We start from the raw sequence: 19,703 nt of genomic DNA, 5'->3' as shown, positions 1-19,703 counted from the left end.
ACCCCCCATCTATACCCCACCAACACTCGGGAAAACAGTCTGGCCGGCGTGTAGTCCAGACGACCCAGAGTGCGTCCCTGGGAACATTTTTCAGTTAATTCTGTTCCTTATGTCACATATCCATTAAAAGAACAAAAACTACAGAGTAAAAACCAGCAGATATAAATCTAGAATGCATAGATATTACAAAGAATCAATTAGAAACACTAACAATGAAAATATAGTCTTTGAAGTATAAAACAGATGGTTTAAACATCAGACTTTAGATCAGTGAAAGTTGTTTTTAAAGGAAGCAGGCAGCCACACAAAGGGTTTATAGATGGAAGATAAACACAGATATACCGATATAGACACACAATCCCTGTGGAGAATAATTAACAACCAAAATAAATAACAGGAGTGAGCACTCCTCTTGAAAGCACTGTGGTGCCCGAGTGACCTGCTTCTCAGCTCTATATAAAGAGTTGGGTGAACATAAAGGGCAATCCTGACTTAACCCACTCAGATTCGGTTTCCTAAGTTGATCCCTCCTTCCTATATTTAGAAGGTGACATGTATTTGAATGGGATGAATTAGTAATGCCACTGATAGTGCCAACTCCTTATATTCTAGCCTTTTAGCTTCCAGCAGTGATGGTATAGTCACTAACGTCCTGGAAGATGAGTTTAACAAAGGGAAATATCATAACATACAATAGGTAATGGAGCTACAGGGGCTAGGGATGCAATGGGCTTATTACATGACCAAATCCATCCCATTGCCTTCTCTATTTATAAGAGATCAACTACAGTGATGGAAAAATTTTGGATCACAGGCTGAGATTTGTTAGTGAACGAACGGTAAATTCACATTTATTGCCCAGAGTAAACAGAATTTAACCACTGAGGGGGAAAAAAAAACCTTCTTTATGTTATCGGAAACATTTTTATTACTAAAATGAAGAATCACATCAATGCTATCTGGTCTTCTGATATCTAAGTGGGAACAAAGTTAGACCATCATGAGCTGTTTTAAAACAATGCCAATCATCCTGTGTTTAGAGCCTTTGTAAAGATTTACTGAACAAAGGATGATTATTGCCATTGGCCCGCTGGACTGCATGCTGCCTACTACATTGTGACACATTTCATCCTGTTTACAATAAATTGTCACTGCCTTTGGCAGTTGGTTCATTGCATAATATAGATTATTTGGCTGTGCACAAGTTAGTAACTTTGTAGTTTCTCACTTTTGTCTCCATATATTAATCTGTTATAATGAACTATTCTCCTAGCTTTTCAATCTACCTACTTGTATACATTTCTACAGTCTCCTCCCTAGTACATGCTTCCATAACCTCACACCTGAACCTGGCTAAAAGGCTCCTAATTGGTCCCCACCTCTAGTCTCTTCTTCTGCTGAACCATCCTGGATTCTGCCACACAAAGTTTGCCAGGTGATATACTCATATCCCTACCCAAGAATCTTCAAAGGCTCCCAAATTCCAGCTACTTCAAATACGAATCACTTATTCTTATTGAACTCTGCTTCTCTTGTTATTATTCTTGAATATATTAGCGAACTGAATCCTCCCAATCCTTCAGTACACTGAGGCCTTGCCCAAGTAGTCAGGCCCACAAGGACTACACAGGTTCAAATCAAACACCACGTCAGATTGCTTTAAGGGTGTCCATTCTGCATGTTCACTCTTTGTCACCAAGAGGTTTATCTCGGATATTAGATTTGATTCTAGATGATCAATCTTTCGGAAGGGAAATGAGAAATTCAGGTGTCTATACAAAGGCAAGTCAGCGTGACGGTGAACAGACTCAAGCAGCACTTGAAGCAGCATGTTCCAAGGAAGGCTTCTGCTCTGGGGAAGCCTGGCATCACCATCAAGGGGAGGGGTTCGGGCAGGGGAGGTGTTGCCTGAAATCAGGCACCGGCAAACAGACGTCACAAGGATACATACACGGGCACAAAATAAAAGAGTTTCCCCCTGTTGAGAACTGTCGAATGCAGAATATGATAAAGTACAAGTGCAGAGGAACCTCTCTGAATGCACATCTAAAAGTGATACATAGAATATTTAAAATATCTTTTTTTAGTTAAGAGAAAGATGCACATGGAGGCCAAAAGAAATATGTTGGCATACTTTTCAGACTTTAATAAAATTTAATATTATATTTTTCTTTTAAGGAGCTGTATCAAAATACATCAGAATTTCCAAGCAGTTATCAAACACTGGATTTATTGTTGGCCTTGAGAGCCTCACTCTGCACCTGACAACCTGGACACAGGGTGTTAATGCCTCCTGTGCACACACACACCAGGGAGAGGGAGCAAAGCCTGCTCCCCAAGCAACAGGGAAGGTCTGATCAGAGACCTTGCCTCCGAACCTGAAGGAGGCGCCCACAGTGCTAAACCAGGCAAAGACAAGGCCCACAGAAGAGCAAAGGGTACCTGATCTGGGTTTGGCTGGTAGAAGCCCAAACAAAAGGATGGAGGAGGAAACTCTCCTGAGCTCCCATAGATAAAAACAAGCCCACTGGTACTCAAGGTGGGGACTAGAATTCCCACTTATAAAGGGACTCTAAAACTCCCAAGCCAAAACATGCATTTAATGTGTTTAAAAATGTCTTATTTCAAAGGGCCTTGCAAAGACAAATGAAATCTTCTGTGGACTACACATAAGCCTCAGAGGTGTTCCACATATAAAGTTCCAAAGAATCTACATTCACAAAAAAATACCTTTAAATTACTAAGTATCTAAGTAAACATATTCCCAGGGGCTTCTGCAAGAATAGGGAACTTAAAACTGCTAATGGCCTTTTTTTACAAAACAACTAGATCCTTAATATAGAACCTATATTATACATTTCTGGGTTAACAAAAAATAAAGAATGACCCCAAAAGACCACAACCTCCCCCTACAAAGGGAAAAAAAATGTAACCTGAAGCCAGATCAGAGAAGTCCCAGAATCAAGGCAACACGGTAAGTTTCCCTGGAGGCAAATGTCTGTACTAGCAGCTGTGCAACACAGAGAGGAAGGCAACTCTGAGCAAGTGTCAAATTTGAGGAGCTCAGCCAGAGACTCCTGCCTTCTGGTTTGATCTCAGGCTACCAGGGCCCCTGACCACACTCACAGGCCATCACAAATACTCTGAAGGGGAAAACAAACCAGATTTCAACCTCCAAGTCTAAAATCAAACAGAAAGAAGTTCAATGTCTATATTTGAATTGAGCTTTATTCATAATGGCCCAGAGTTTAAAGTAATCAAGATGTCTTTCAATAGGTAAATGTATAAACAAACTGCACAACATCCAGACAATGGAGTATTGTCAGTGATTTAAGAAAAATGAGCTAGCAAGTTATAAAAGAACATGGAAGAACCTCAAATGTAAAAGGTCTGTCCAGAAAAAGTCCAACTGTCGTTAATATAATGAGAACAGTTTGTGTGACATTGACGTAACCTGGCAGCCAAGGAGAGTGCACTGGAATGCGCATGTGTGAACAATGACAACTTCACTGTACTAGTCAGTAGGGGTGGTAGACACTGTTGAGTGAGCATGTGTACAGTGTGACCATCACGTTCAAAATGAATGAGCAAGTAGAGCAATGACTTTGCATCAAATTTTGCATGAAGCTTGAACATTCCTCAAGGGAAACTATTCAGATGATTCAGAAGGCCATAGCTATGGGCAACTGGTGATTGGCAGCTTCATCACAACAATGTGCTTGCAAATGCATCACATCTTTTGTGGAGTTTCTTTGCAAAACATCAAATCATCCAGGTGACTCAGCCCCCTACATCCCAGATTTGGTGCTCTGTGACTTCCGGCTTTTCCCAAAACTAAAATCACCTTTGAAAGGGAAGAGGTTTCAGACTGTTGATGAGATACAGGAAAATACAACAGGGCAGCTGATGGCCATTGGGAGAACTGTATAAGGCCCAAGGTACCTACTTTGAAAGAGAATGAGGTGTCATTGTCCTATGTACAATGTTTCTTGTATCTTGCATCTTCTTCAATAAATGTCTCTATTTTTCATATTGCATGGCTGGATACCTTCTGGACAGACCTTGTATATTGTTACATGAAAGAAACCATTTGCAAAATGCTATATACTGTATACTTCCAACTATATGACATTCCAGAGAAGGCATAGCTATAAAGAAAGTAAAACAATCAGTGGTTGCAAAGGCTTGAGAGCCCATGAGGAAGGAACAAACAGGTGAAAGAGAAAGATCTTTCAGGTCAAACTACTCTGCATGACACTGTAATGATGGACACATTACATGTATTCCTCACAACCCACAGAACTATACAACTCAAAGAGTGAGTCTAAAGCAAACTATGGAATTTAATTAATAATAATGTATCAATATTGGCTCATCAATTGTTACAAATGTACCACACTAATGCAAGATGTTAATAACCAGAGAAGTGGGGAGAAGAGTTAACATATGGGAAAATTCAGCACTTGCTATACAATTTTTTTTCTCAATATGAAAGTGCTCTACTAAAATCTATTACAAAAAGTATATAAGCTCATAACCAAAGATGACCAAAAATGTAACAAAACAAGTAACATGAGTGACAATCATAAGAAACTCCCAAGTAATTCAGATCCTGGAATTATTACCTATTAGCTATAAAATAGTCATATGTAATTGCAAAAATAGCAAGCAACAAAAGATAACCAAAAGTGACCAGATGTATTTGAAAAAATCTAATTTCACGTCTGAAAAAGTACAATGGCTGAAACTTAAAACTCAACAGGAGAAGTAAATCGCCAGTAAGAAAGATGCACCTAAAGAGACTCGGGTGGATCTAAAGACACTTTCCAGATCCAGCACGAAGTGCCATGCGTGGGAAATGTCAAAAGGAACCGAACAGGTCTGGAGGCAACAACGAAGTTTAGCAAACATTTAATTAGTGTTCTGAAGCTAAAGTAAGACACTACTCCACGGACCGCCTTCTTAATGGAAGCAACAAGAGGCAGAAGAACTGGAATCCTAGAATCAGAAGTGAAAGAAAAGAACTCTCAACTAATAAAAGTTGTTCCTAGTAAAAAACAATGTTAAATTTATAATGTACAATAAAAGAGACTTAAAACACATACAGTAAAAATTAATAGAACTTCAGGAAGAAAATGGTAAACCTATCATTGTAGTGAGAAATGTCAGTAAGTCTCTCTCAACAGTTGGTGTCAAAAAAACAAAAATAGTAGTAAATAGACGATTTAAACACAAGTAATAACCTTGATTTGCTAGTCATATATAAGGAATCCTTCACTCTTCCCCATTTCCTCAAGGCCACATGGAACATTTGTAAAGCCTGATGGTGAAAGGGTCAAAATGCAAGTTTCAAAATATTTTTGTAAAATTGATTATCATCATAACTCCATTCTCTGGCCACAATTAATTAATTAAGAATTCAAGCCCTGGCTGGCGTAGCTCAGCGGATTGAGCGTGGGCTGCGAACCAAAGCATCGCAGGTTCGATTCCTAGTCAGGGCACATGCCTAGGTTGCAGGCCATGACCCCCAGCAACCGCACACTGATGTTTCTCTCTCTCTCACTCTTCCTCCCTCCCTTCCCTCTCTAAAAATAAATAAATTTAAAAAAAAAAAAGAATTCAATAACATGGCTGGAACTGGAGAGCATTATGCTAAGTGAAATAATCCAGGCAGTGAGGGACAAATACCACATAATCTCACCTTTAACTGGAACCTAATCAACAAAACAAACAAGCAAGCAAAACATAACCAGAGACATTGAAATTAAGAAAAATCTGACAGTAACCAGAGCAGAGGTGGGAGGGGACAATGAGGGGAAGGGGAGAAGGGTTTTCAGGAACAACTATGAAGGACTCATGGACAAAACCAAGGGGAGGTGGAAGTGAGGGAGGGAGGTGGGGATGCTGAGGTTGGTGGGGGAGTGCTGGGGGTAAATGCAGACAACTGTAATTGAACAACAATAAAACAATTTTTTAAAACAGAATTCAATAACAAAAAAATTGCATATACATTTGGAACTTTTAAGACTCACTTCCAAGTAATTCTGAGCCAAAGAAGAAATCATAATGGAAATGTTTAAATATCTAATACCAAACGATCATAAAAATACCATTTGTCAAAATTTATGGAATGCAGCTCCTTAAAAGAAAAATATACCATTAAATTTTTTAAAGTCTGAAAAGTATGCCAACATAAAAGCTAAGAAAATTAGTAGAATAAATATAATAAAATAGGAAACAAATCCAAAAGCTTAAAAAGCCAACAGCAGGTTCTTGAAAAAGGACGAAGTAGGTACAACTGTGATAAGACGGAGCCACAGAAAATAAGAGACAAAATAAGCAATATCAAGAATGAAAAAGGAGTATAAAGCTACAGATACAGAAGATACTAAAAGAATGTGAACAAATTTATACCAATAAATTTGAAAACTTAACATATGTGATTATAAAAATATATAGCACTGACCCAAAATAGAAATTTTAAACTTATATCATAAAGTGCAATCTTACATTAAAGAGTCTGGAATTTAACAAAAAGGCCTGAGTTAAAAATCTCAGCTGAGTCACACAGAGCTGCTTGACAGGGAGGAAATCCTTGGGTTTCAGTTGATTCATCCTTAGACCTATGATCTCTATAATGATCTCCAAGGTTTGTTGTAACATTTAAAAAGAAATAACCTGTATAAAAATGTCTGCTGTGAGACTTGGGATAGAGCAGTGATTCAACCTTTTTCATCTCATGGCACACATAAACTACTAAAATTCTATAGCACACCAAAAAATATATTTTTTGCTGATCTGACCAAAAATAGGCATAATTTTGATTCATTCACACTAGACAGCTATTGTTGAGTTGGCTGTTGTCATTTTTTAGTTTGACACTCTAAGGGAAAAGAGGTCAGTGCCCCTCACTAAATACTCAGGTATTGCATGTTTTAAAAATTCTGATAGCACAATGGTTGAAAATCGCTGATACATAGGAAGTACTAAAAAAATTACTAAATGGATGTCAAATTTCCTCAGATATGCTGTGGAAGAACTCTATTTCAACAACAACAAAAGCCTTATGAAATCACAGAAAAAGTTCCTAAAAGATTGAGTCAAAAATTTTGTGGAAAGCAGAAACCCACCAGTGGAACTTCCCTTTGGAACTTGTCAGCATTTTGATGACTCTATCTCCTAGTCCATCGTCATTCTTCACTACAAAACATTTTGGGTATTCCAACAAACAGAAAAGCAGGAGGTAGTTAAACTCCTCTAAATGGTTTACATGTCTGATTAAAAGACAACTAAAACTCTAGACATTTTAAGAAACTATATTATCAATTATGACATTGGCACTGGGCTGCTTATCCAACTATTACCATCAAAATGCTGCTTAAAAAATTCTAATGGTTGTTTAGTATTTAGTGAAATGTGAAAATAGCAACTGATTAACCCACTGAAAACTAAAACTGATACAGTAGAAGGTTTATGATCACCATATTACCACTCTAGATCAAACATAGATTTTTGGTATCTTCATGTTGACAATAAAGTACACCATCAGTCCTTTCATTTAGATAATTTTACGTCTCATATAAGAACATGCAGTAATGAAAGGAATGATTTCCAAGTTGCAATAAATAGCCACAGTAAATGGTAACAACAAAAATTCACCTCCTTTCTTAGGTTTATGTTTAAGACCCGTACCTTTTTTCCATCTTGCTCCCTCCTATTGTCCTGATTCCTGGATTATATGATTTATAGTGGAAAAGAAAAAGAGTGAAAAAGTAGGAAAATGAGGTAAGATGTGGTAGCAATTGATGAGAATTACTCAAAGTGCAGGTTTATAGTTAATTGACTTGGCAAATGAAAAATTCCATGCTCTATTACTAAAAAGCTTTTTTTTCTTTATATACAATTTTGATTGTAGTGCATGCGATTTAAAAGATATTATTTGAATTATTTCAAAGTAGATATTGAAAACAAACCTCAATTGGCTCTTCACCACCTTTCACTTGATTTTCACCCATTTCTCCATTCTCATAGCTGCTGCTCTTCTCAACCCATAACTCGGATTTTTCTACGGTCAGTCGAAGCTGGTCTAGATCGGCCTTTATTTGCTTGTAGTTATCTACATCTTGATTGGACACCAGCAATTGCACCTGGAAACAGAAGAATTTCAACCCTTAATTTACCTAATGACTTTATTTCTATTTCCTTCATGTCTAAAATTCCAAGTCTTTCAACACATTTCTCTATCAGTTGAAGATTAATATTTCTAGAATTTTATGGATATTTTAAATGTATATTGATCATGAAAATCTACCTGGAAATATCTGTAAACTCTATCCAATATATTCACATGTTATTAAGAATTACGTATGTAAAAGGAATGAGCCCTAACAAAGCTTTTCAAAGTACTAAAGAGTAATTTAAAATAAAAGGTACTGTAATTCTAATTTCATTGTTAAAGTTAATTTTTCTGAGACTCTCTCTACCTGTTTTAAAAGAAGTAGAAACATAAAAGTAAGTGGAAGAAAATACTGATACAGTCTAAACCTCTTATCAACTTTAATTTATCATAATTTATATGTATTGTATGATAAACATATGTGTGTAATTATATCAATTTATATAATTACTCTTATTTCATTTTTAAACACTTTTAAAGCTTCCTATTGAAGACTAATGCTCTAATAAATAAAATAAATATTAGTGAAACACATGTAAGCACTTAGGTATTTATTATTAAGTCTCAAGATTGAAGTCATTCAAAAACAATAAAAAAAAGATTAGGTCCATAATAATTCCTTCCTTTTGTATGTCAACATTTTTCAATCATATAACCAGAGACACTGAAATTAAGAACAATCTAACAATAACCAGAGAGGCAGGGGGAGGGGACAGAGGGGAGACAGGTTTTCAGGAACTACTATAAAGGACACATGGACAAAACCAAGGGGGAGGGTGGAAGCAAGGGAGGGAGGGGGTTTGACTGGGGTGGTGGGGAGCAATGGGGAGAAAATGCAGGCAACTGTAATTAAACAATAAAGTAATTTAAAAATAATAATAAAAATAACAAAGGAAAGATTAAGTCCATAATAATTCCTTTCTTTTGTATGTCAACATTTTTCAATCATATAACATTTTATTTCAGTGCTACTGCTTGTCCTACCCAAATTTATCAGTAAATCTGAGGTCAAAATAGTAGCTATGGCAACAAAATTCCTAATACCATATTATCCCCCTGTGCCTTCCTAAATCTTAGTGCCTGTCATTTACATTAAAGATAGTAACTGAAAATCACTTGTGGGAACTCTTTTTAAAATAGATCATGTCTTGGTCTATGACAAGGCCATATCCATCTTTAAAAACAAAAAAGTGTCCCCAGGAACAGCTGCACAGTCTCATTAACAGTGCAACTGTGAAGTCAGACTGGATGTTATCATCAACACTTTCAGAGCATCTGCTCTGGAACCCCCGAGGGTACTCAATCTTACCTGCTTAAATGCCTGTAGAACTTCCGCCCTCTGGCTGAAGTGCTTGAACAGAAGCTGCAGAGCCCCGGACAGCAAAGGAGGGTAGTCATGCATGATCAGATGAATGAGGACACGCAAAAATGTCCTGCCTCCTTCATCGTCAAGTTGAACTGGATTTTTTTCCTTTCTATGAAACCAAAAATAATTCTTACATAACCTATATTTATATCAAACCTACTCAAAAGTAGTTAAAACCGTGTATACACTCTGAGTCATGTCACTTCTTTCCCCAAAATGGAAAGCAAAGAGGAAGACATTTTTACTCTTTTTCTTCTCTCATGTAACTGATAAGGAAACAAAGCACAAAGAGAAGCTTGTTTGTCCATGAAAGCAGGGGTGACCAACTGTCCCAGTGTGTCCAAGGCAGAGGTGGTCTCCAGCACGTGGGTTTGCAGCACTGGCCCTGTTTGCTGGGCACATGGGAATGAGTTGGTCGATGAGGCACAGAAAAAAGATGGGAATCTGAATCGAGCCAACAGCGCGTTGGTTGGGAAGACACACTTGGAAGGATGTGCTCCAAGGGCTATTTTCCCCTAGAGCATGTGCGCAGACGCAGACCACCACACGGCAGCAGCTTTGTGCGCTTCATTCATGTGGACTCTGAGCAAGATTCCACTCATTGTGAGGCGACTATCAGACACTGGTTTATGCTCCCTTCCTGGGAAGAATGAAACACTTGAATAGGACAACACATGGTAACAACAAAAACTAGCAAAAACAGTTTTTAAAAAAGCTAAACAAACGTTCTCTAGAGATAAAAATCCCTCCAATTCCCTTGATCCTTCATTCTTCCTTGTTTGTCTTCCTGACCAAAGCAAATGCAACAAAAGGCTCAGTATATAAACTCATTTAGGTTCTCGTGGCGAATCGGCAACAAAAATGAATGCTAGAAACTCAATAATTTGTCGCTTAGACATTTTACTTTTTTTGGTTTTCTTTTTGACTGCTATTAATTTCACTTCTGAAAACGAAGGAAACGAGTTTAAATAAAAACAATACACGGCAGGGCTCCCGATCGCAAAGGAGGGCGGTCATGCCACAGGCGTTTCTTTTTCTCTAATCACCGATATTTACAATTGGCAGCGAGTATCTTTATTTCTCGTATATAAAGTTAATGATGACAGTGAAAGAAATGACTTCCTTGCCTCAGATTCCTCAGATTTAGGGAAGTAATGTTTTGCAAGATGCAGCACTATCTGTACCAGGGGAGCTAAAGGTCATTGGTGTGCTGTCATTTATTTGATGAAAGAAAAAGAATTCAGGGAAAAGTTCGATACAGTGATCTCAGTTCTCTTGGCCTTTCTTTTTTACCTGACCTAAAGAAAAAGTTTTGATTTCTCTTCTACTGTAAATTAGCAGCTTCCTTTCTGGCAAAATTTATGATGTGAAATTAAATAGACCTAGGAGGTAAACATTAACAAATTATCAATAAAATTCTGAGTAAAATTTTATTCACAACATAAAGAAACAGAAATGTTACGTTACCTTCCAGCAAACATAGTTTCTGCCTGAGCTGCAATTTCATCTATATCAGGAACAATAGCTGCAAGGTAAATGGTAAAATCTCTTATTTATCTTATTGTAATTCAGTCACAATATGTATATTTATATGCCTAAGAATTGTCTTGATTCCTTTATGCCACAAAAAGTCAATTAAGAGTTTTAAAAGTCACACTGGCCCTGGCCAGTGTGGCTCAGTTGGTTGGAGTGTCGTCTTGTAAACAGAAAGGTAACCAGTTCAATTCCTGGTCAGGGCACGTGCCTGGGTTGCAGGTTTGGTCCCCAGTCAGGGCACATGTGCGAGGCAACTGATCGATGTTTCTCTCTCTCATCAATGTTTCTCTCCCTCCCTCTCTCCTTCCCTTCCCTTTTCTCTAAAATCAATAATCATGTCCTTGGGTGAGGATTAAAAAATAAGTGGCAATATAGTTTCACCTTAGATATCAATATTTTAAGTTGAATTTTATGTTTTAAAATATATATTGCTATAGTCAAAGATATATTTAAGTGCAAGGGGTGGGGGTATAAAAGAGGAATAAATGGTAATAATAAAAATAAATAAAAATTTAAAATTTTTAAAAAGATATAAAGGTCAGAAAGAACCATTTACGAAGCCACCTCATCTCTATGTGTGTATATATTTGCGTCAACCACACACACACATATACACACACACATATCATTTAAATGGGTGATGGCGTGAAAAGATAATGTTTTTGAAAGAATCAAAATATACCTATAATGAACCTTATGACTACATAGTAATTCAAAATGACACAGTCTATTTACCTAAGCTTACATCTCAAATTCTGTACCTCCTTCTCCTGGGACCCAGTGCCCAATTATTTTTATACGAACCCACCATGACTCCTCACCCATCCCCACAACTAACATTTTAAAGGTATATTGATTAAGATAACATGTTTAAATGATAAATACACAATTGATTTCTCATTTCCAAGGCACAGTCAGAAAAAACAGAGCAAGATATAAAAAGGGGAAATGAATTCTCCCCAGAAAGCTCTCTGTTACAAATACAACCAATGCCAGACGTCAGGTCAATCAGAGAACTGGTTTTCTGGGGGTACCCCCACTCTCCCTCCCACACTTTGCTGACATGTGGAGCTCCTGTTTCCAGAATTCTGGCCCTGAGAGCCAGTAATTTTTATGCTACTGTCAATGCAACCACCAGCAAGACTTTCTGGTTCTGCCATATCATTCCTGGAAACAGCCCTTTGGGGTTCTGCATTTCTGGGAAGCATAAAAACAACACAGTTGCAAATGTGCCAGAATGACTTCTCACTCGGGCAAGCTTACCCATGTGCAAAGGCATGCTCCCTTTTGTGTGGCACTGAGTCAGACAGGGGAACACTTGATCTAGCATCCAATTTAACTAAACACTTAAGATCACCGAATCATCCCTGTCAAATTGATTGACATACAAAGAGGAGGGTTCCTGATGTCATCACAGCGGCTGTGGTTAGAAAAGAACTTCCTATCTGTATACAAATGCTATCCACAGAAAAAGAATCCTGTTAACTGGCTAAATCTTTGATGTGACATAGTTTACAGCCTGCTGTAGCTGGCCTGATCTGTCTAGAATAATGGCAATTAGTATTTCTTAGGTTTCATAAGGTACTTTCTATAGCCACAACATCTTTACAATAATTTTTATGTTCTTTCATTATTATGGTCTTATGGTCTTACACTCAGAGATAAAGTGGCTTTATTCTTATACTTTTTAAATGTGGAAAACTGAAACACAGGAATAGTTTATAACCATGTGAAGCTGAAAACAACACACATACACGCACAGGAAAACCACCACACACATTCACACATTCATACCATGAGGAGATGCCATGTCTGTATTTCAAGAGTTGGACAGTGGCTTCCTATAAAACACCTTTCCTGTCCATGGCTTTCACACTGTTCTTTGATCCAGGCCAAAAAGAAAAAAGAAAATTCCCTTGGATTTTCACCAAAATAGCAACACGCTTACAAGATTTCAACTCTGGAGTTGGAGAAAATTCAGAGGGAATCCCTGCTCCACACTTTACGACCTTTAACAAGTAACTTTAATCCCTCCGACTTTGGTTTTTCAATCTGTAATATGGCACAATAAGCAGTACCTCCACTGTGCAGAGTTCTGAAGATTACAGCGGAAACTGCACTCAAGCACCACGTAACAGCAAGCATTCTCCCTGCCATCCAAGGCGGTTATTTAACATTCTGTCTCAGTCCCTTTGTGTCATTGGTGGAGATTATTTCCATTGTGTTTTAAAATATGAAATGTATTTTCAAGTTCTTGGGAAAACAAAACACAACCAGTAGATACTGTGACAAAGGAGATACCTGATGGCATCAATGTATCTGGAGAGCCATTGGCAGACGTCTCAGCACTCTCATTGTTCTCCCCGAATTCCTTCTTGTATATTGACAGCATGTAGGAGATCCTATAATCTAGTCTGACGCTCAGGATGAACTACAAGAAACATTAGAAGCAACATAATTTTCTTTGGTTAGCACAGTGTTTAAAATGCAATTCAATACACAACACTAAGAACATAACTATCAAGATATCACATGAACTAGTTAGAAATTCATCGGTAAACGCTTAACGCTTCAGGTGCATACAGTTCATCAGTCACAAAACCAAGAAAAGTGATGTGCTTCCCAAAGCATTTTTTTGAAAGGAGAAAACCTGACTTTCCATGGTTACTTTCTGACTTTTCCGGGTGGAGGTACCCTATATGGGCCTATATGAAGAGGTAGCAACACCATAGTCAGTTCTGGCTCTAGGGTACAAGGAGCTCTGGAGTCATACACCCTGATACAGCATGAATGTGCCTCACTGGTGCTTGTTTTCCTTTGGGTTTGTATGGCTGACCCTGTTCTCCTTATGTGACACAATGACAGGAACAAAGTGCCAATAAGATTCCTGTCTGTGCTTGCTGCTGGGAAGGATGCAAACCCCCGAAGTCACTGCCCTCAAGAAGCCGATGGTTGAGTTGGGAAAACAAAACACATATTTGTGACATAATTAGGCAAGTGTCAGGGGCTAAATCATGTGCTATAGAATATAGTGGAGATCAAAGAGGAAAAAATAAGTCCCACAGCTTTCTGAGTCAACAATAAGGAACTGGTCTTCCACAGCATCACCTTCCACCCAGTGCGCCTGTCCTAAGCCCTGAAGTAACCCTTGTCCCAGCAAAATTGCCGTCATGCCCCTACCCACTCGCAAGTGCCATTTGCACAGTAAACAATGGTCATGCGATTTCAGAAAACTTGGTATTCTGCGGTACCATCTAACCTTATTTCACACCGCGTGTCACTTGCATCTCGCCCCACCTCCCCTTCCTTCTCTTGCCCCTTCTCTCTTTCTCTCTCTCTCCCCCACTTCTCTGCTCCAACAGCACAGGATGGAACGCCTGCAGTTTTCCTCCTGCCTTCTCACATTTGTTCACAGTGTCCACTTTACACCTTGAACAATCTTCTTCACCAGTAACCAGCTTCTGAGGTATCCTCCAACATCCAATTTAAATCTCTCTCTCTTTTTTTGTATTACTGAAGCCTTCTTTGGTTCCCCAGCCAAAATCAATTTTTCTCCTTTTTGCTCACCCAACACATTATTTACACCTACAGGTCTAAAGTTGAATCCCAATCTCTCTCTGTCTCTCTGTCTCTCTGTCTCTCTCCCTCCCTCTCCCCTTTATGCTCCTTATGGGCAGCAAACATGCTCCATGTCAGCTATGTTCAGTTAGATCCAACAAACATTTGTTGGACTAGGTACTTGAGGAAAGCACCCAGGGTACAAACAGAGTTCCACAGATATAAAGCCTGCCTTTGAAGAGCATATAATCCAGAGCAAAAAACAAACATGAAAGAGACTCTTTTATTAGCATGGAGTGAGCACAGCAACACATATTGTCTGAACTGATTCTAGCTGATTGGGGATTTTCAAAGCAGGACACAGGTCGTGGGAAAAGAGGCCTGAGACAGCATCGGTGGATGCGGCAGCTCTGAGCAGAATGGTGGGAGCAGAAGCTAGACTGCAAGTGCTTTAAAAAAATGTGTTTTTATTTTAAACCTATGTAAAGAACAAATCAATAAAATATCAATTAATGAAACAGTAACTTTTATTTGAAGTTACTAAACTTCATAGAACTATATCTTATAAATATAATCAAAATAAAAATTTTCTTCCTCTTATATATAGGTTGGGAAAAGTAGGTTTATAGTTGTTTATATGCAAAATAATAATTAATATTGATAATACTAGAATAAACTATGTTTTGTGTACTCACAACTGTAAAGCTACTTCTGCCTGACCCTGTATTTAGTTATGAAAAATCAATGGAAGGAGGAAAGAAAGAAGGAAAGGGAAGAATGAACACAGAAGCAGGCCCTGGCCGGGTAGCTCAGTTGGTTAGCGTGTCATCCCAATATGCCAAGGGTGCCGGTTCAATCTCCGGTCAGGGTGCATCAGGAATCAGCAAATGAATGTATAAATAAGTGGAACAACAAATAGATGTTTCTCTCTCTCTCTCTCTCAAATCAATAAAATAAATTTTTTTAAAAAAAAGAGGCAGAGAGAGTGTTGAGAGAGGGCCAGACATAGACAGAGAGAATGACATAGGAACAGACTGAAAAAGGAGAATTGTGCAAAGTGATGGGGAAGAGAAAGGAGCAAGGGGCAAGGAGGAAGGGCCCGCAGAAAGCAGGGGACTTGCATAAGGAATGCGACCACAAAGAAATTCTTCAAGAGGTCTTCTAAAAAGGAAACACATTCAAACCCAGCACCCAGGAGTGCAGACACAGACCCAGCGAATCAGACCCAGCCCCAGACACACAGAAAAACAGCAAGAGCAGAGTGTCAACCAGAAATCCATGAAGAGCCCAAAAGAGGCAGCAACAATGAGTCAGCCCTAACCTGCCCTGACATAGGGTGTCCTTCTCATCATTGTTTAGCTGTTAGAGATTTTTTTAACACTGCTTTTGTCTGTAACTCTAGGCTAAACAGAGCAGCCTATAAGGTCGTCCCAGGAGTAGGACGATGTTCAGCTGTGGGCTCAGGAGGCCCACCGGTCAGGCGGTCACTACCTTCCTCAGTTCCAGAACAGGAGGACTGAGGGGTTTCTCAGGGGCCTGAACACACTGTTGGGAGGCCTGCCAATATTTCTCAGGATTCGGCCCTCGGATTTCCTGGAGGAACTGTAAAACCTTTTATGATTATAAATCTAATTACTCTAAATAAAAATGTACAGGCCTTTCCTGGACTACTGACCCACTTCTGGTAGCTTAGTCTACTTTAAAATACAACGAAAGACAATAAATTGTATCTAAATCTTAATGCATCTTTGAAAACTCCTGGCTCAATTCTCCAAATCTGAAATAAATGCTATATATATATAATTTAAGTATCATAACTACTTTTCAAACTTTAAAAAAGTGTTAAGAATTCATAGCTACCATAGTGAGAAATTTATTCACTAAACCAGTGGGCATGAAATAACAATTTATATTCTTTGGATTCATAAAGCTAGGTTAACATATATGTGTGTATGTGTGTATATATGCATATACACACATATACACACACATATATAAATTATGATATATTGTATTATACATAAATTTTATATATTATATATGTTATTCTTGGCCACTTGGCAACAAAAATACAAACAGAGATAGTCACTTACGTAAAATACTAAAATCAATTAAAACCAATTATTAAAATTTTGTTAATAATAAATAAAATTTTATGTTAGTTTCTTGCTACAATGATAAATCTGGATACATAGAATCATGTGTCCAATTCAATTAAAAATAGAAAAAGGAGCCCTGGCTGGCGTAGCTCAGTGGATTGAGCGCGGGCTGGGAACCAAAGTGTCCCAGGTTCGATTCCCAGCCAGGGTACATTCCTGGGTTGCAGGCCATAACCCCCAGCAACCGCACATTGACGTCTCTCTCTCTCTCTCTCTCTCTCTCTCTCTCTCTCTCTCTCTCTCTCTCTCTCTCTCCCCCTCCCTCCTTTCCCTCTCTAAAAATAAATAATAAATAAAATCTTTAAAAAAAAAAATAGAAAAAGGGCTAGAACTCAATCATTAACTTTGCCAGTTCTAAAATCCTTCTGAAATTAAGGTAAAAGTAAATTAGGGTTAACACTAAACAAGAAAATACACAGGAAGGAGGTTTTGTCCCCCATAAAGCACTCCATCATTGTTAGACAGCATCATTAATGTATTTAATGGAAATGAGAAAACATAATTAATATATTAAACGGCATCAGTGTGAGACTTCTTACTAGGCTTGTCATTATTTTAAAAGAAGTAAAATTAGATCAAGAGCATTTCAGAGTATTTACGGTGATTTGAAGCAAAAAAAATATAAGAAGTTAAACCAGTAAGTACAATCAGGTATTTGTGGCTGTTTCATGACGCCACGTACCTGCAAAATCTCAATGATCTTCAGTTTGGTGTCCATCACGGTCACGTCCTCGTGCTCGGCGGGGCTCCCTTGCTTGCTGGGGAGGATGCTGGGCTGCACATCAGGCACGTTCATGGGGAAGATGGAACCTCTGCTGAGCACCATCTGGGTCATCATCTCTCCCACCCCGTGGATGGTTCTCATGACATTGTTTCCTGGCACGAGAAAAGTCCCCAAGTCAACACACAAAGCACCCGGGGAAACAGCAGCAAGCTCCAGCTGGTCACAACCAGACTGAAACCACGACAGCAGCAGCGTTAAGGAGAGAAAGGGGCAGCATCAGCACTGCACTGGCCCTTCCCTTGCAGATGAAATAAAGACATTGTAGACGCATTTCAAAATGACAAGATTTTAAAAATCAAAGTTTACTTTTCTCAGAAAATGATGCATCAAGAATGACTTGTGACTCTAAGGACATCCCGATCGGGTCCTTCTGAAACATGTTAGGTCCCACCAACCGTCACTCCAAGAGGCTCTAACATTGACAATAACAGGAAAGAAAGGTTGCTAATCTCCACGAGAAAGTGAGTTGTACGTGGGAACACAAAGATCCCATGAAAACATCTGAATGGTGACTGGTGTCCTAATCCTACCTCAAACCAAGGCCTTCTTAGCTTGCTTTGTTTTCACTGCTTATAAAAGAGCTTATGGGAGGATTGTTTCAAGCTTATTTTTTAAAAAAGAAAGTTTCATCTAGTGAAGAAGCATGGATTAACCAATATGCTTCCCATTCTTTCATCCTATTTGAACAGATAATCATTACTCAAAATCCACAAAGGCAATTACACTTGAGGTAATTACAGGAAACAAGTTAGCATCAAACACGATCATTTCAGTGAGGGGATCTCTCCTCTTCAGCATCTTCTGAGTTGGGCTTCTCACTTGTTTGTCTTCCACTAAAACTGCACACACACTCATTCCCTGCACCCACCCCAGTAGCTAGAGAGAAGGCTCCTCCTGACCCTGCCACAGTTTACATTCCCCAGACTGACTGTTGTTTCCCCAGCAGCAAGGATTCAAAAGAACAATTGTGTACTTTCCTTTCACAACAGTGGTCTTTGCTTCATGGGTGTTCATGGAGCTTTGCCTCAAGCAAAGGCCTAAGAAGCTGGCCAAAAATTTTCTTCTCCCTAAGTGTGTCAGGGTGCAAACCAAGAGAAAGGACAATGGAAATAAGAGGGGACAAGATAAAACTCTCAGTTCTAAGTCAAGAACATAAACTGTGGGAATACCTACAGGATCGAAAGGCAAACAAACAAAGAAAAGGAAAATAGTCAAAAGATGACTCAAAAGAATCTTGATGATCCCACATAGGCAGACAGCAATTCCCACTGAGCCATGGATAACCGCTAGTATTTGCACAATGTGGAAGACGCAACACCCTTCAGAGTTTATTATCTTATCCATATCTGAAATTAGTATACATAAAAGAGGGTGGTGCTCAAATAGCGTATTTTTGAAAAGGCAAAAAAGTGAACATTTTTTTTTCTAGAGAGGCATCTTCCAGGAAGAAATTAACTTGGGTTTTCACTCTGAGAGTCTAGCACCTCTTATCACACTGCTGCTTGCATAAGCCAACAAAAGAGAGGGGGTGGGGAGACGCAGACAAGGAAAAAACATATAAGGTAATTTCCAAGTTTGGATAAGTTGAGACAAAGAATTTCAGACAGCCCTACTGTATCAGAATAACCTCAAGGCAGCATGCTTCCTTGCCTGTGGTTCTCAAACAACCATAGCAGTTGAGTATTTCCAAACACCCCCGATGTTTGCTGCATGGATTTCAGGGATGCACATCTGGTAGCTGGCAACGATTCGGGGTCATCCACGTTCAACCAACACGTTTATCCGAAACTTGATTAGAGTACGTCTATGTGTTCGCCTCCAAGACATGCTTTCTCACCACTAACACAGAACAGGCTCTTGTGTTATTCTTACCCCTGATTCACACAGAAATCCTTGGCACCCGCAGTGTCTGCATCTTATTTAGATTTACATGGAAAATAATCATTATATCCAAGTGATTATTACACAGGAAGTTAGCCCAGACAATTCCTCCCCCAGATATAGATCCTGTCACCATGAAATCGAAATCTAGAAGCCAGAGCCGTGATAATATATAACACATGTTGTCGATGAAACGGGGCGGTTCATTCCAGATGCACCACATCCTCAGATGCGCCTCATCCT

The 19,703-nt window shown here is 38.8% G+C and overlaps 1 protein-coding gene across 3 annotated transcripts in view; it reads right to left on the bottom strand.

The window, feature by feature from the left end:
• Window positions 1–19,703, bottom strand: part of ITPR2 (inositol 1,4,5-trisphosphate receptor type 2) — a 444,101-nt gene that overhangs the window by 256,520 nt on the left and 167,878 nt on the right. For all 3 annotated transcript variants that reach the window (XM_036019237.1, XM_028532208.2, XM_036019238.1), the window contains 5 exons: window positions 17,478–17,671; window positions 13,380–13,509; window positions 11,010–11,067; window positions 9,486–9,651; window positions 7,974–8,147 (listed from right to left, as the gene is read on the bottom strand). In XM_036019237.1, the coding sequence (XP_035875130.1) occupies window positions 7,974–8,147; window positions 9,486–9,651; window positions 11,010–11,067; window positions 13,380–13,509; window positions 17,478–17,671 (722 nt within the window). The remainder of the gene's footprint in view (window positions 1–7,973; window positions 8,148–9,485; window positions 9,652–11,009; window positions 11,068–13,379; window positions 13,510–17,477; window positions 17,672–19,703) is intronic.

Source organism: Phyllostomus discolor, chromosome 2 (genome assembly GCF_004126475.2).
Source record: "Phyllostomus discolor isolate MPI-MPIP mPhyDis1 chromosome 2, mPhyDis1.pri.v3, whole genome shotgun sequence".
In the NCBI taxonomy this organism is placed as follows: Eukaryota; Metazoa; Chordata; class Mammalia; order Chiroptera; family Phyllostomidae; genus Phyllostomus; species Phyllostomus discolor.
This window is presented reverse-complemented; position numbering and strand designations above follow the sequence as displayed.